This window comes from Macrosteles quadrilineatus, unplaced genomic scaffold, assembly GCF_028750875.1.
Source record: "Macrosteles quadrilineatus isolate MER2022 unplaced genomic scaffold, UCM_ALF_1.0 Scaffold_39__1_contigs__length_1060358, whole genome shotgun sequence".
NCBI classification, from domain to species: domain Eukaryota; kingdom Metazoa; phylum Arthropoda; class Insecta; order Hemiptera; family Cicadellidae; genus Macrosteles; species Macrosteles quadrilineatus.
In genome coordinates this window covers 169860-188323 of record NW_026542632.1, presented here as the reverse complement: position 1 = coordinate 188323, position 18464 = coordinate 169860, and the positions used below count along the sequence as shown (strand labels likewise).

The window sequence follows — 18464 nt, the reverse complement described above, 5'->3', positions numbered from 1 at the left end:
TCTCGGTCTTCATAAGCTAAGGCATAAGAGAGTACGTTGTAGCACGAAAGGGTAGAAAATTATATTAATGAAGAAGTCTTGTGGTATTCAACGGTGTGATAGCATTGACTAATGGTGACTAGGAAAAGTTCTAAGTGACTAGGCAACGCCTACTAGAAGTACTGTACGGTATCTGATTTAGTGCTTATTCAAACTACAACAAATTTGTTTTACTTATGACTCCTAAGTAGGTACTGGATAGGTTACTAATACATGGTTAAGAGTACTTCGTATAAATCCAAGAAGAAACAATGCTTTTGTTTAAAATAAGTTTTCTCTAGGCTAGGCTAATTGATTTTTTTAGCTAGACCTAACCTACAATGTTTCACAAGAATGCTTTATTTATTAACGGAACATTTTTGGGGTTTTGTGGAGTAAGTTTATGTTTCACCGATCTAATGAACGTAATCCACTGTGATATAGTCCTCACATCAACTGCACAGTGGTTCATGTCTAAACTAATGTTAATTTTCCAGTTTGTTATTTTCTTCTGCTTTATCTCAATTGTATTTGTTATAATTTCTTCTCATTTCGCACAAGTAAAAGTTGGGAAATCTTTTGAAAATAGGCTTACAATAGCTTACAAGTTTGGCTATGTTGATTCAGTATCTACTGTGGCTATCAAATGGATCTACCGGCTCTTCCCATCCAGTGACAAAGTTCAAATTTTTTATGAAAGCAAGGTAAGCTAATCACACATAATTATAGTTTGATTACTAAAATTTCAGTTGAGCTTAACCACATTATGAAGATCAACTCCTTTTAATCTCTCAGATATGTAGCCAAGATGAAAAAATAGCATAACAGGATGATAATCAGGGTTGCTACATGAAGCTTTTTGTGAGGCTAGCCTGTTGGCAAACTCCCTGCTATAATAATAACACTTTCGGCTCCACGGTGTCAATGTTAAATCATAACCGTTTTTCTGACAAAAACTGAACTCATTGATTGTTATATGGTGTGTTAATTAAGTTTCAAGATTGGTCTGAGGAAAATAAATACAGTATTGAACATATATAGGCCTAGCGGATAAAAAATCTTCAAAATAGTTTCTTTCTGAGTCCACACACTGCTGCCAGTAGTGTGAGTTTATGTCACTGTGGGAAGGCTTCCTGGAACTGAAGCCGTTTGAACTGCTGCGACGCTACCTAAATGCTTTCCTTTTAGGTCCTTCTTCAAATAAGAGAAGTTGCCTAGGGCAATATCCGGGTTGTAAGGTGGCTGTTAAAGCATTTCCACGTTGTTCTGGGCCAAAATCTGTTTGTCTGTTTAACTGCCATGTGCCACTGCTTCTGATTATTCATTAGCGATTTCAGTACAAGTTTAACACAGATTTTCCTCATCATGGAATTTTCAGAAGCCATTTGAAACACTGTAGGCCTATACCATAATTAAAATTTGTTCCATCCGTAATGAGTCTAATGATCATGTGTCGGTCATTGTACAATGCTTGTGCACTTTTGCCAGATTTTCTTGTTTCTGCAACGTTTCAGGCTTACCAGCACATCATCGTGTTAACAGCCATCTTCAAACCACTTGTGCCTCATGAAAACCATGACATGTGCCAGCGTCTTCTTTGTGGACCTGTTATAACAAGTGAATCGTTTCCACACCGTTCTTGACTCTAGAATTTGATGGAATAACGCTGTTCCTCCAAACACTGAGTTTCATCCTCACTAACTTATGCTCCGACGTGATCACAAAACAATTTGTAACTTTGCGGGTGATGCATTCACTCTCTAAGTTAGCGCCTCGCCCCTTGCCAGCAACCGGAGATGGTTTGATCGCTTACCTGAGACCAACTTCACTCAGCTAGGGCCACGTACCTGGTCAGGAAGCGGAGGCTCCACAGGAAATATAATATAACCCCAGTCTTGAAACTTAATTAACACGTGTCACCCTTTATGAGACTTCGAAAACTGGATTTACAAACGCTTTACTGAAAGTCGTTGTTTTAATGTGACTACTGGTGAAAATTGAAATTAAATTTGAATTGCACCGTATTGTAGGCCTACTTTTCATACTTTTTAAAATACTTTTATCTGAAATGGTGACCATACGAAGGTAGGTATTATAAGCCAAGTATGAATGGTGATGAGTGTAGGATGAGTGGCGCGATCTTGTAGTCTTGTTACTGATTAATGCCGCCATGGTCCTTAGACTGGACTGTTAATCAATAGCCCATACAGCCAATGGTAACTAAGGGACCTACAGTTTATAGTGGAATCCGAACCACATATTTGCCATGTAATTCACGAAATGGTCTAGCCTAATTATCAGGATAGTACTGCCGATAGTTGTAGTCCTCACTAGCGCAGATGTTAATCCACACCAGGGATTATCGCATCAACAGATCATGCCTATAAATATCCACAGTTCGTGACCTCGAAGTAGATGGATTTTACAGGACGATGACATGGTCCCAGTCAATCTGATAAGGAGGCCTAACTTACCTCGTGACAGGCAATTATTTGTTTTCAGTCAAATCAAGAGTTAAGCCTATTTGAATGATAATCCACATTTAAAGAAATAACAGACTTGGGCTAAATCTAAGTAGGCCTACTGAGGAAAAGTTCTCATTTAATTTTTCAAGATTTTCAACAAAATGATGATTGAAATAGTCCTATAATTGTATCTAAACATTTAAATGTAGTTTTATTGTGTTTGAACCTACCCATCACTGTTCAGACTTTTGAACCAAATAACTTAGGCCTGCAGTAAAACTTTCGATAACAAGACTCTCGTGGGAATCTATACTTATAAAAGTCAAATACCACTCACTGATCACTATATCTCAAGAACTACAAGCCATAAAACTGAGGAATTTTCATGGAGGTTCCAATCAATGTGCGCAATAAGAAGCGTTTCCCAAGAATTCCATCAAACTGGCTCCATCACTGGGCTCTGACCCAGTGGCTTTTAAAAAGTTATCCTAATGGATGAAAGATTTGTTTACATTTGAACACACGAATACTCAGGAATCTGTAGGCCTACTTTAATTTAGTGAAAAGCTGGTTATATTTTATTACATGAAATGAAAATATTTACATTATTTTTGTGGCTTGAAAAAATGTTTTAGGCCTACTTAACTGCATTACACATTTTTAATAGTTAAATGAACTAACAAATCAAGAAGTGTAGGCCCTACTCAGGTTTAACATTTAACTTTTTAAATTTTCGTGAGCGATGCCACAACGGGTTTGCTAGTTATTTGATAAGACTTGTTATCAATAGGTCAATAGGATTTGCAATAGGCCTAACATTGGATAGGGGTAGCCTAAGTAAAATCTAGAGGATTTCAAAGTTACACTTTTTATCAAGGTCTCACTGTGTTATTTAGACGATAATTTAACCATTCAGGTTTATAACTTAACTTACGGTATTTTTTGTTTTTCAGTCAGGGCCACTAGGTATAGCATACGGTGTGGTCATTCCCGAGCCACTGACGGATGAGAAGAAGCTAAGTTTGCTCAGCAATGGTTATAGTTTTCTCAGGACAAAGCCAATTTCTAATGCCGTTTACATCTCAAGTCCAGCTATACCTTGGCTTTCCTACTTCGGCCAGTGGCTTATTCTTTGTGTCATCTACCCTAAGCTGTACAGGTACAGCAAGGTGAGTTTAATTTTTTCCTCCTACCGCTTTTGGAAATAATCACATTACTATACCTGTAAACAGTACCCAAAATATCTCATTTCCGCTCTAGACGGATCATAATTTAATCAGGTGATATCATTGCTGGTATTTCTATATAACACTAACATCCAGTACCGGTACCTTAAAAGAATGTTTTTCATTGCTGTCTGAGACATCTGTCATGTTAAAGGTATTTCCCCCTAAAACCAACCAGGGGGAATTAAATGGGGACTTAAATGTAAGCTATCACGAATCAGTGGGACATCCCTGTTCAAGCTGTTCAGCCTAAGACAATTGAATTAGGTTTGTTGATAATCAATTTTCTTTCCACTTGTTACTTTTAACAAAATATGCCTACATATAGTTTATTAAACTTTTTTTCCATCCTAAAATATTCCTTCTAAAACTTGTATGGTACATGTAGATTTTGGCTCAGTTTGAATGGTCTTACTACTGTCAATATTTTAAAATTATGTTGATCAAGTAAAATGGTTTCAATTTCAAATCATTATTATTTAGCCACTAAACACAATAGATAACATGTCTAGTCAATGAAAATTGGCACTTAATGGAAGTATGTAACAGGTAGAGAATTTCTTAACTGTGTAACAAGGTTGGACAGCAAGTAAGCCTTGATTTTTTTTCTGAGAAAGTCTTTCCAAAATCAACTTTAAGGGGGCTTTAAGGTAACACATTCATCCACAAAAAATATAAGACTTTGACAACCTACACCTAGGCAAACAAAATTATAACTATTTCTAGTGATACTTATTTCTTGAACTTACACTTTGGCAATTACATATCTCTATTTGCAATATTAAACATGCTTTCGTTTTTTTCAGACTCACAAACTGAGTGCCTATCCAGTCATTGAACTCTACAAAACCTTCTCTGTGTCTCTCATCGCTCCTCTGAGCCAACAGGACATTTTTGTAGTTCCTGAAGCTGAGTGTTTGATGCAACGCTCATCAAGACTTGACGATACGGTCGATTCCTCCGTGGCTGAGAAGTCTATGTCTACCAGTTATCATTCTACGAGAGTTAAGCTTAGCGAAACTACTAAATTGTCACCCAGACTCAGTTTAACTCCAATCAGTAGTGTTAAAAATACTAAACTCTCTCTGGAACGGAGCCTAACGCCCCTCGGTAGTTGTTATGTTGCCGTTGGTAAAATCATACTTAAGCATAGCTTGACCCCTGTCAACAACAATGACGTCACCGTAGTTGTACGATCGTCCACTCCCTTGGTATCCAACGGTCACCATGTCAACGGACAGCATTAGTGCGAGGTAAGACTGATTTATTTGTAGTGAATAACGAGTAAGCAAACTGAATTGTATAGCTGGATGGCTTACACACTTGTTCTTGTGACGGAGAATATACTTGTTCTTTGAGCCATGGTACAATTTTTGTGTTACCAATGTTAAAAAAATTACAAAACATAGTTTATGAATATGTTACTTTGTTTTTTTTAATGAATAATCATTCTTATTACATACATCATAAAATCATTTTTACGAGTATAATGTTATCAATATCACAAGTACGACATAGAAAATTAATTCTGCCTTTATAGCTTTGTTAATCAATACATTAAGTATTTCAGCTTGCTTAAATTTTCCGTCATTTTTCATACGATTTTGTTGATAGCGATATTTATTTACTTCCTATTATGTCGAACCAGTTCTTGTTTACATTCTTTAAATATTTGTTTGTAGGCTAATAATTTTATTTGGAATAAACCAGTCGTAATCCATAAAACAATTACTTCTGTTGTCTTATGCTTTTAATGGATTGGTTTGCTGACCTAATGACTTAGATTTGACTTAAGCTATTCAAAGTATTGTTGTAAAAACATTAGAAAAGGGTGAAAAGTTAAAAGATCGTTTTGCAGCAGGTCCTGATATTTTTAGAATGGCAAGTGTTGCTGAAACTGTCATTTGAAACACATGATTTATAGACTTCATACTTTATGATGAACGTGGAATAGTTTAGCAGTATCAGAGTGTTGAACTGTTGTAAAGTATCAACAGAATAGTAAACCACGTGTTTTACTTTTCTATAAAAAGCTGCATGGCCGACTCATTTGCAACATAAGGAAATCTGGATATTTTATCACATTAGTCCGGATTTCCAAGATTACAACAGACCAGTGTCCAGATCCAATTAGAAAATAAATAATCTTCTTGAACAAAAATTATCAAGAACAGGTGTGTAAACCAGTTAGTTGATAGACTGAAGTAAAATGTTCCTTTCAACAAGGTTGTAACGATATCAATTTGTATTTCATATGTATTAGACTAGTCTCAAATACTAAGTAGAGCAAGAAAGGTAATACAGAAAGTTAAAAAATATTAAGATGGTACTAGACTAGGCATAACTACTGCATTAGTAGGACCGTGGGATATATTTGTTTGAGTTAAGCATCTGAATTACTGATCAATATGTGTACTGATCAATACGTGTACTGGTGAAATTATCGGTCAAGTTGCGGGCGACACGGAAGAAGAGTCTAGACTGCTCTACTAACTATTACAAAACGGTAATAGGTATTGGAAATTTTTACGTGTTTAGTGTTAAGTGCTTTGTAAAACAGTGACTCAATGTTTTTTTTTTTTTAAATTTAAGTGTTCTCAAGAACTAAAAGATAATGACGACGTCTGCCTGAAGATGATCCCGTGAGGTTCAAAATCGGTCGCCTTTCAAGGTACCGGTACAGCAAGTAATTTCAACAGTACACGGATATATTTAACATTTTGAAAAACTATGACGATGTTTTCGTGACTGTAAGAGACGATGATGTCAAGATGATATTGAGAGAGGTTTTGGATTTTGCCGCAATCACGTAAGTTTTTAAAATTACTTCTGTATGTAATTCGGATGATCAGCAATTCAGATAATTGTAGTTCTACTGTAATTTTATTTCTGACTGAGGCCAGCTGCTTATAAGCCAGGACCATGTATTGAATCACAAAAAGATAAAGAAATTATAATGTACGGTAATTTATACAGGTAAACTTGAATACGACTGTTTAATACAAAGTTACAATGCTTAGTCTACCATATATCTGTGAAGCTAACAAGTTATTTACCTTTCTTGCCATTACATTTAGTAGCAAAGGAGAAATAATATTTTAACCCTTTTTGTATGTTTAGCGCTTTAGAGTTTAGACACCCGTGTGTTCAGCCCCTCATTATTTAGTATGTTAGATCGCTCAAAAGAAATCTGAAATACTTGATTTTACTTGTAGCATACTTGAGACCAAAGACTTTCATTTTTACACTTGTTGTTAACGGACTTGGACTTGTAAACTAGGAAGTAAAAGACTTATATTTTATGTGAAATCAACTGAATTTTTACGTTATTGTAAATTATTTTGTTTCTGGGGGTAAAAATAGAAAATTGACGTAAAGAATATGATATTCTTTCAAAAGCTGTTAAATAGAGATGGAAATATTTGTTACGCTGTGGTTATCAGTAATTGGCTCCTGTTTCAGTCAAAAAATTAAACCAGTTTTCACTGAAACCCCTAAATAAATATCTCTACAGTTATTGAAATAAGCCCTACTCCTTTTTTGTTTCTTCTTTCCGTAATATGACTCTTAATTTTAAGCTGTGATGGATATTCCCTCCCATTGAAAAAAAAACACATTTTAATAAGAGTAATTAAGGTGAAATTTGAAATTAGTTTCCAAGTTTAACTAAGTAGCATAAATGCGATAAGTTTGAATTTAACTCTTCTTATTTATTACCCATGGTCAATGATATGTAATGTATTTTCATACAATTTTGTTTCATTTTACTTTGGGCGTTGTTACTTAACCTCCTTGAATTACTAACTTTTTTATCCAACTAGAAATTTTACACTTACTTTCAGGGGAGATTTTGTTGTAATTTCTTGATTCTTTTAGTATTTAATTTTTGAAAAATGTTTTTCAAGAGAAATTGATAATAATTTGCATAACTACTAGTAATATTTTAAATACTAGTTAGGGTAATATGAGATAAAAATATCTACGACCTCTTTAAACAATGGTTGTATTACTTACCAATGATGCAAAGTATAACATGTTCTTCCAGTGAATAATGTAGTGAATGTCTGCCTAGGCCTAGTCTTATCCATCAATGAGTGTATGGTTACGGTATTTTTAGACATTGATCATGCATTTCTAAACTCTAGTAGGTTTGTTCAGTATACATTTTTTAATCCTCTTGAGTAGGCCAACATACAAAAAGATTAAATATTTCATTTAAATTAGATTTGTAACCACCCAACAGAAAAGAAATACTAAGACTTAAATTTGTTTTTTAAATAATTTATAAGAATTGTCTCCTCTTTTAATAAGTTGTTGGATTATAAACTTAGTTAATTCCATTACGTTGAATAAATAATTTAGTTTTTTTGTTGAAAAAATATTAGATTTTGGTTGTGTCAAGAGCCTGGAACACTAGTTTGATTTTGTTTGTCAATTCAATGTGAACAAGCCAAAGTAAGTGTTTGTATGTGATTGCTGTGTTAGTTAAAATTGATATTTCTATTTGACAGCCAAATTGTTTCATTCCGAGCATATAAACGTAATATTGGATGAATAAAAGAAGTATCAAGGCTCAAGAATGGTTAATTGTATATTTTGTTCATACTTTTGTTTTGTTTGTAATTTAAATTTTATGATAAACTTAGTGTTGGTAATGTATGTTTTACTTATGTATACCTCATTTTTTCTGTTTGTTAAGTTAATTTAATATTAACATGTCTCGTTAGTAAGTCTTACTATTAGGCATACTCTTTTTTACTTTCTTCTCAAATAAAGATTAAAAAAAAAATTAACTGAGAATCTTATTTGTAACTCTCTGAATTCACAAATCAAAACTATTTAACTATCTAAAAATTACTCTTCATCACATCTCATAAATGGACCAATTTACAACAAAATTATTTATGTCATTTAAATAATAATCCATCATTGGTTATTTTTATGTGTCCAATAATCTGGTAAATAACATAAGCACACTATCACCGAAAATGAACTTAAAACAAAGAATAGTAAGCTGCATTATTCTACCAGGCCGGGAAATATGTGTTAGCGGGAGTTTATCTGAGTAGGCTACCGTAATTACTGTTACATGTAGAATTTCACAATATTCTCATCTTAATATCATTTGTATATCATCACAATACTCTACATAAGAGCAGCCATCAATCTAAGTGATTATGTTCTAATCAACAACATTTTTGCATTGGGTGAATTTGTTACGTGTAGGGGATGGAAGAGGTAGGTTCGTGGACAGCCTACCTAATGGCAAGTCTACATATTCTTGTGGAGAAGGTACAGCTTTGTTCAAAGCCTTTTGAAAAAAATACTGTTGAATTAACTCTACTCCAGCTCACTTTACCAGTCCCTTTAAACATACCTAAACTTTCTGGTCTCTTCTGGAAAGAGTTCAGTAATCAACTCCTTAAGCTCCTTTCACACTATACGCTTTCCTTGGGCCGGTTCAAAACATAACGATTATACACCGTTTCTTTGTTTTTTCCGTTCACGGTTTCTGACCACACAGCGAAATGAATGGGACCGCGTCTCGTTGTCCCTCCGTCTCGTTGTCCCTCCGTCTACTTGTACCTCGAGGCCTAGGGACAACTAGTCGTAGGTACAACAGGACGTAGGTACAAGTAGACGGTGGCTCACCCGACTAGTTGTACCTGCAGATTTTTAGGAGGTACAACTAGACGTAGGTACAAGTAGACGTAGGTACAACTAGACGTGTATCCCACCGACAAGTAGTATCACCTAGCTTGTACGGATGCGACCAGTTGTCCCTACGACTAGTAGTCCCTACGACTAGTAGTCTCTACGACTAGTGGTCCCTCCGTCTAGTAGTCCCTACGTCTAGTTGTACCTACGCGTATTTTGCGTCCTTATAGTCTAGTTGTATCTATCCTTCAATTCGTTACCCTGTTTAATTGATTACTGCACGAGTACTTTTTAATAATACCCTTAATTAAATCAGGAACTGCAGTGTTCCGAGTCGATTGAGTATGATTGGCAAATATTTTTCACCGCAATACGATGTTTTAGTAGTTTTACAGACGTTAATTGGAGGCTGAAATCTACGCATTGCTGTCCAGGGTCGAAATGGCAGCTATAGTTGTGATTAAAATTTTCCAGCCCTAGTACCGAAAATCACTTATTTAATTAAAACATTTATATATATCATTAAATATACAAGCAGTATATCCCTAATGAATTGCAATAGACCGCTGCCCAGCAATTATGTATTACTGTACTATTTTTGCTGATTCCTTTAAATATTTTTTCACATAACCTTAAAGTATTTGCATTGATTAGTGTGCATATCCTATAGTTTACAATGGATTTCCCAGTGATCATTGAACAATGAAGTGTACAATGAAGTTGAGGTCCAGCGGTTGAAAACTCGACAAAAACTATGCAATGTACTACACATACTTCTCCACTTAACATACACTGTAAATAATAAATGTGATTGGAATATGTTCCATTTGTTTTGATTTTATTTTCATAATTAGTTGTTATTTCGTCACCAGCATAGCAACCCGTTAAACCCATGTTAGTTTTAAACATTTGTAATTCTTTTTTATGTCTTTTTAGCCTATTTTAATTTATAAAGGCATTCTGTAGATCGACAGGAAAATACATTTCCACCGATATGCGGATATTTTCTCTGTGATGTTCACGAGCTGATAAAAAGGTTGTAAAGAAACATGCTTGCCTACATTATTGATATATTTTCTCAGTTTTGTACAGTTTGGTGAAAAACAGCAATCGTGCCACGGACCGATTTCATCTTCGTCTCGAACTTAAAAATGATCCCGAGCTGAAAAAAAGTCATTTTCGGCCCTAGGTACGAAATATACTCTTAAACTATCGTAGGATCGGTGAATACTAAACTCTATCTTGGAATTGTATACACTCGCTCCTATCTTTAAGTTTACGTTGTTGCCATACAATAAATGTATAAATAAACACAAAAATTCACAAGTTTTGTTGTAAGTACCTATATCATGTATAAATAAAAACATACAATAGCATCATGTGTAAGTGTATTCTGTAAAACTTTAAACAAATATTAGTAAAATAGTTTTCAGGTAAACTATTGTTGAATGAATTAGTTTTAAGTTGTTAAATTAACCTCGACCCGTGCTATATGTTTAATGGAGTTTGTCCGGAAAAATACCATAGTAAAATTAAATCAAATAAATAAAATCAAAAGCAATTCATAACAAAAGAATAATAGATACAGAATGAACGTAATTTCTGAAAATCGACAGGGCCCACATATGCGAAGCCTGTGCGTGGGGACCAAGTTGACTCAATAATTGGCAATTTGTCATAGTCTTGTAACATAATTAAATACCACTACTATAATTATCAATACATTTTCAAAGGAGAAACAAACGTCCGATTATTTCTAGGCAGCCACAACAGATAATTTTAGAAAACTACGTTATAAGAATTAGAACAACTCGAAAATTAAATTGTTAACATGATTTGTTTAGCCTAACGAAGAAAATCATGAAAACCAAATTTAACTCCCATAAGAAAAACATGGGGAGCAATTTCGTTTACGTATAAGCCGAGTGAGATACAGTAATAGAAAAATATACGCCGATGCTTGATGGCAAATCTGTGCGTGCATACCTTTAATTTGAGACCTCAATAATAAAAATGGTCGGGTAGCAGAGCCAAACGAATAACCCATTTTCTTAAATTTATAAGATTATTTAATTATTTATTTATCTTAATCATTTATTTATTTTACTTGACTGTTAATACCAAAGCAAAAGCTTCAACTTCGTATGCGTCCGGATTACGAATAAACCTAAAACAATCTTACACCAATTTACCAATAAGTTTAATAAACCAAAATTGCACATACTCCGGACAGATTTCTTATAAAGAGATGCTATGACAATATGATCAAATCTCTATTTAATATCGTTTAGGTTACAGCACAAAACAAACATATAAAACATAAATGTAAAACATAAAACATAAATGTACAGTACATAAATAGCCTAATTGTTACAATAAATTAACAATGATCATTTGTTAAATTAATCAGTTCAATGTTATTTATATAATACGACCATAAAGATAGGCGAATGTCTCTCGTGTTTATTAGGACAATAACACAATATACCTTATTGTTGATTCAGGAACACGCCATGAACAGCTATTTCTGAGAAAGGTGAACGAAATACCTGTTGTAAAATGCAGCTAAAGACATCTGCTACAACGTATTTGACTTATTGTTTAATATAAGCAAAACCATATAGATTCAGTACTTGGAAAGGCAAAGGAAATATTTTGTAAACAGCGTACAGAATGTCCCGTTAATCCCCACACGTTACTCCGAATGGACTTCATTTGCAAATTCTTAGAGTTTCCTTTCACAACAATCCATTCCAGTTATTGGGGTGTTGGGTCAGCCCTCTATCGCGTAGTTGCGAGAAAGTGATTGACCTCCAATCAACCTAAATATTGTTTTTATTTTACGTAGTACTGTGGTAGTTGCTAAAAAAAAACTCTTTCACTCACAGTATTAAAAATTTTCAAAAAAATGTTGATTATATCAAACTGTTATGAACAGTGTGATTTTTTTATTAATAACATAAGCTTTTAGTTGAGTATTTTAAACTCCTTGAATGACAAAAGTTTTAATGTAAAACAGATCTATAATCTGACGTACGCTGCCCAACAAAGACGTTATTTATTTATTAGTTTTGAAATAATTCCTGGTAATACACATAGCTTAAAATTAGTCGATTTCGAGAAACAGGTACACTACATTATAGTGCAAACAAAACGTAAATAACACTTAGATTTTCAATCCATTACTGATTTTAAACTGATTTTAAGTCTAAATCTACACAGGCAACGTAACTTATGAAATACTCTTAGTTTATGAAGGCTTGGTATAAAAAGTCTTGTAAAGTGCCATTCTTGTGTGTTCTCTGGTTAGGAAACTAGCCTTAATATTTAGTTGTTTATGATATAAGCGGTCTGATTCATACCTACAGTGTATTCAGGTTTTGGACTGGCTAGGCCTATATACAAATATGCATGAGTGTTCGATGTCATCATAAGCGTTGGAATGTTTACCTAAAAAAAATGTCGTAGTAGAGGGTGATAGTGTAAATCATAGCTGTTCCCTGGTCCATCGGCCGGTGCCTCGAGGGGTAATGACCGACGGACTAGGGATAGAGCTGATGACTCATCCGGTCATATGAACATCGATATATTAACTATTATAATACTATTTAATAGTAACTAGGTGAAATCCGTCGAAATCGACGGTTACTTTCAAGGATTACGTTAATTCACCTAACTGCAATAAATTGGATAAAATATAGGCTACATATTTTGAGCATTTAGCATTGTTTAAAGAATAATAAGTGTAAAAACAATATTGATATTAATTGCGTTAGTCGCCAAATTCGGTTGATAACTCAATGAATAAAATATTCCCCTTACCGTACGTCATCGGAGTTATTATTAGTATGTTATCTGGTATCTCTTCCTTTGGAAGAACCTTTAAATAGTATTAAAATCGTATTGGTGGATCTTTTTGTAGTTAAACACTTCCGTGATTTCATCAGTGTAATATGATTTTATTTTAAAAGAAAACTTTTTTGGGAAGACATATTCAAAGGGAGGTATATCCGTTACAGTGTAAGTTTGATTTTTCCTTCGTCACGTCGCGTCAGTTCATATCTTACTTCTGTGCCAACGAATGCACCCTCTAGCTTACTTTTGAGAAATTTATTTTGAGGTTACTGTTGAAGCTGGAATTTATTGACATGGGGGATGTCAGTTAGTTGCCTCAGCCTTATCAATAACATAAAGTTGTCAATATAATCTCTCCACGGAATGTTAGGTGTAGTGTAATACTTGAAGTGAAGTTGGATTTTATTCTTGAACTGTTAGGGGCCTCCTAGTTCATACGGCCTTTTGACTTTATTGGCAGCAAATAATGCAAATGACATAGCAATGGGACATTTCCAAAAACAAAAAATACTGTAAATTGGCTGTTACGTATACATTGACGTTTAAATATTGTTAATCAACGTATTTTATAAAGGATTATGTGATCTAGTTTAAATGGAATATGACCTTTCTGTCATGACAGTAGCTGCATAAATAGTATTTTCTCTCTGTACCATATCTTACAGCCAACATGTCGTGTTATTTTCAATAATGTTACCAACCCAGTGCGCCAAAGTTCGTAATATAGGCAGGTGCAAATAATTTGTCAAGATAGGTACCATTTTAGGCAATGTTTCTATGTTTGGATTTTATTGGACATGATAAGAGCAGATATTTGTACATAAATATTTGATATGTGTAGAATAATATGATTAAATGTAGGCAAAAGTGGTGAAAAAGGCAGACACCATCCAGTACAATAGATATAAGATAGTTCAATAAGAAATAATTTATGAATTGCTGTGATAAAAGGATTTTGCACTGATTTCGTAATGGAATGTTACATTGCAAAACATGGCTGAAAAATAAGAAAAACAATTTTAAAATAAGAAAATAACATTAACTCCGTTGTTTGAAATACAATTTAAAAATAAACAGCTGTTTCATTAAAAAGTATTATTCACATGGCCAAAATGTAAACAACTCTGTGGAGGGATCTTTAAAGGCTTCTAGGGCAGAGTCCTAAGGGATTTTGCTTATTTTTTCTTTTGATAATTCATCTGCAGACCAATACATACCTTTCTTTGGACACCTCTACCAAGTGGTTACGCGAAATTTGCGTACAGCTGGAATTTAGCGTAGACTGCGTACGACCCGCCAGGTGGATGTTTGACGAGGGTGAGACAAGGCCTGGCCTTTGTGTCAGTGGAATTTGACAAGCGAAGTTTGCGTACACCAACAAGAACCACGGCTTGGTGTTGACTGTTAGACTAACATTTGACTAAAGCAACCAATCAGTTCTTACTGATTAAATAAAACTTACTAACTATATTAAGTAGTAATAAAAATATACCGCTTTTAAATTACTATCTAGATAAATAAATGTATATGTAACTTGGTCTTATGTGATTGTTGGATGTAACAGCCGCTCATACACTAGACAGAATTGTCACGTATGGAAATGTATAAGCGGTCTTTCGGCCTTGACGGTTTTATTCATATTTACAGTTCTGATTATGTAAATACTTAGCGGCTACTATTACAATTAACGTTATTAGTAATCTACAATAGCACAGTTTCTAAATTAAAACTATTTACATTAGTCAGTTCTTTTGGTCTTAACAAACTTATATATAGTTAAATATAGTTACTACCCGAGTTTGTGGAGGTATAATATCGCTTTAAACCCGGAGCTATGTCTCTATATTGTAATGATACCGGTATTGTTTGCGTATTCTTTCGATCCTTTGGTCCAGCATAAGATAGCGACCAGAAATCATAACGTAGCCAAAATAAAGTGTCTCCTAAAACTAATAATGTTTAATGGTAGCTCAACGTTATTATCTGAAGCAACATTGATTGAAACCCAGATTTGTGTATGTTAAAAATAGTATTTATATGTTACTATAACTTTTACAGTTAAAGATATTTAACAAGGGATTGCGACGTTGTATTCCGCGTTGGCTGGTTACTACATTTAGCTATGTAAAACAGGTTAGTTAAACCTTCAAACCTAACAGAATTGAGCGATAAATAATTAATTGTAATTAAGAAACTGTAAATATTGTACATTACTAATAACGTTGATGTAAATAGTGGCCGCTAAGAATGTACATGGTAAGAACAGCATATAGGAATACAACTGAAAAGACCAAAAGGCCGCTTCATACATTTCCAGACTTGAATTTGGCTTAAGTAAAATTTGTCTAGTAATGTATGAGCAACTGTTACATCTACACTCTATCTATTCTATCTATATATTAATTACGTAAGCCGATTCTTTGCGTCAAAATTGTGGTGAGAGACTGGGAAATCGTAGAACGACGGGAGAGGGCTCAAATTAAAGGTCTTGACCCCGTGACGGCGGGAAAAATAGTGAAATGTTAACACAAAATTAGATATAACGTAAAATATTCTCCATAAGAATAGCATTGGAAGTCATTTGCTGCTGATTTTTGTTTACTTCAATACAGCTGATTGTGATTTATCATCAAGCCAGTAAGCAATATGTTACTTCATTTTTGTTGTTTTTTCCTCCCACAATATCTAAATTATTACTAGAGGTTAAAATACCTTATAATACGTCAGTGTGACTTTTTGATCACACTGATGGATTATAAGGTATTTTAACCTCTAGTAATAATTAAATATATTACCTTTGGACTACTTATTTGCCAGCCAATTCTGCAATGTAGCCTACTGTACACAATATAAAACCACGAATAACCTTACTTATAATAATTCAGACTTTTTAGTTAGTCTTACAATGTTGAAATCATTATTTAACTGTACAATTTACAAACTTGTGTATTTTTTTGTAAATTAGTTAAACACGTGATAAGTAGTTGAATCATCGGAGATGGCTCAAATCAAAGGAATTTAACTTAGAATAGCTGAAAAAATAATGAAGTTTTTTCTCATAACTTGAAGGTTATTTTTGTGTTGAAGGAATGTTTAACATGAAATAACCACATTGACTAAAAAATAAACGATTCAGGATTTAATGGAAAACTTTTGCTTTGTTTTAATTTTAAAACATATGTTCAAGATTTATTCAATTTTTTTATATTTTATTTTACCAATTTTAATTTTAGATTAATTTATTGTGGTGTTTAATCAATTATTGTATAAAGGGATAAACCTCAACGGCCACTCTTGGAAATCAACCTGGGAATAAAGATGAAATAGGTTCGTTCAGGACAGGCAATATATTTGTTCATTAATCATCAAGTAAGTACTATGTCAAGTTCCAATGGGCGGAAACACATAATTTTTTAGAGGAGATTTTAACCAGGTACTGCAAAAAAGGTTCAAATAATATAGCCCAGCATGTACGGTTGTAAAGGAAGCATCCATATATAACAGTAAAACCTATAGGTAGTTTCCGTTTCTTAAAACCAACCAAAAATATGCATGTCAAAGATTCCGATGAAAAGTAATTAATTGTTTTTTAACTGGGTAATGGAAACCTAACCAGTCGCAAAATAGTTAGGAATCAGCCGTTGAATAGACCCCTTTTTGATAGAATATTTAATATCAATCGCACCTTTAGGAGGAATACCACCACATAATCTTACACTAGGCTAATAGTAGTTTTTATGTTGATCAGAAACAAATCTAGCGATACGTTTGGTCAATGGGATGCTTTTACTTTACACTAATTTTGTTAAACCTTTCCAAAATAAGGAGCATAAACGTAGAAATAATAACTTCGTAGGGATGCTAATTTAGCGGTTTTGACCACGAACTAAGCTTATCTCAACACACCTTTATTTGCCTTTTCATTTTTGACGAAGACGATTTCCAATCTTTCAATCAGGGAAGCCTTTTTATTATCATTATCATCAAACACAAGACCAAAGCTACCTTAGTAAACCAATATTTATTCACAAACATGTTTGCTGCCTTTAGTAGTAGAGTTAAACCTCTGGAGTAATATAAATTATTTATTAAAAATAACGTCAACAAAAGCAAAGAAAGACTAATAACAAACTGTTTTTGTACAAAATATATATTGTACTGGGATTTCTAACCTGACATAGATAATTTGATTCTGAGTTTGTTTAAATATTATAATAATTTGTTTTGTATTTGAGCTTTTTAGGGACTTTTTAGCGACTGGTTCGGTTATGCGCAATATTATATGCCTATTTAGTTTTCAAACCAGCTTTGTTGAATTGTGAATGTGTATACTATATACTAATGTGTATTTGGAATACGCTATATTTATTTTTTTAATCTAATTTATTTTTATAAGATATACCTTTACATTACTTTTCCTTATTATGTGACTTATTTTTATATGTGTTATCAATGGGACCGCGTCTCGTTGTCCCTCCGTCTACTTGTACCTCGAGGCCTAATATCCATAAGAATAACATATACATTTTTAATTTGAACTTGTTGTAATATTCTCCGTGACTAATACCGTACAAAAACACTTTATTATACTCAATTACTTGTTTTTGTAAACTCTGAATTTATTTATTTTAAGATAATTGTTTAAAGTTGTTGTTTAAGCTAGTTAATGTTAGTTTTCTATAGAAAGGTAGAGTTTAAGTGGAAAAAACAATGATAGCAGATCTTGACAAGAAATAAGGAAAACCAAAGTGTAATAAGGATAAGGACTGACCAAGGGACACAAGTACGTTGTTGTCAAGAACAGGGGTTTCTCAATGAGCTGCAGACAAGCCAAATTTTTCCTGGCTTTTGTAGCAAGTTGTTTATAATAAATTGTTGTAAGATTGTATGATTTTTAAAGAAATAAAATAAATCTCTTAAACCGGTGACAAGTTGAAGGGGAGATACAACTAGCCGCAGGTACAACTAGACGTAGGTACAAGTAGGCGTAGGTACAACTAGTCGTAGGTACAAGTAGTCGTAGGTACAAGTAGTCGTAGGTACAAGTAGTCGTAGGTACAAGTAGTCGTAGGTACAAGTAGTCGTAGGTACAAGTAGACGCAGACGTATGAGGTACAAGTAGACGGTGACGTTCCCGACTAGTTGTACCTGTAGATTTTTAAGAGGTACAACTAGACGTAGAGACAACTAGACGTAGAGACAACTAGACGTCCGCACCATCGTCAAGTTGTCTCTACAGCTT

General features: G+C 33.7%; 1 protein-coding gene across 1 annotated transcript; it reads left to right on the top strand.

Moving 5' to 3' along the window:
• LOC129005878 (uncharacterized) lies at window positions 1-5026 on the top strand. Its single transcript, XM_054434911.1, has 3 exons — window positions 1-722; window positions 3437-3652; window positions 4516-5026. The coding sequence occupies exons 1-3, from the start codon at window positions 360-362 to the stop codon at window positions 4954-4956; spliced, it is 1020 nt and encodes a 339-aa protein (XP_054290886.1). The 5' UTR covers window positions 1-359; the 3' UTR covers window positions 4957-5026.
• Window positions 5027-18464: the final 13438 nt, after the last annotated feature.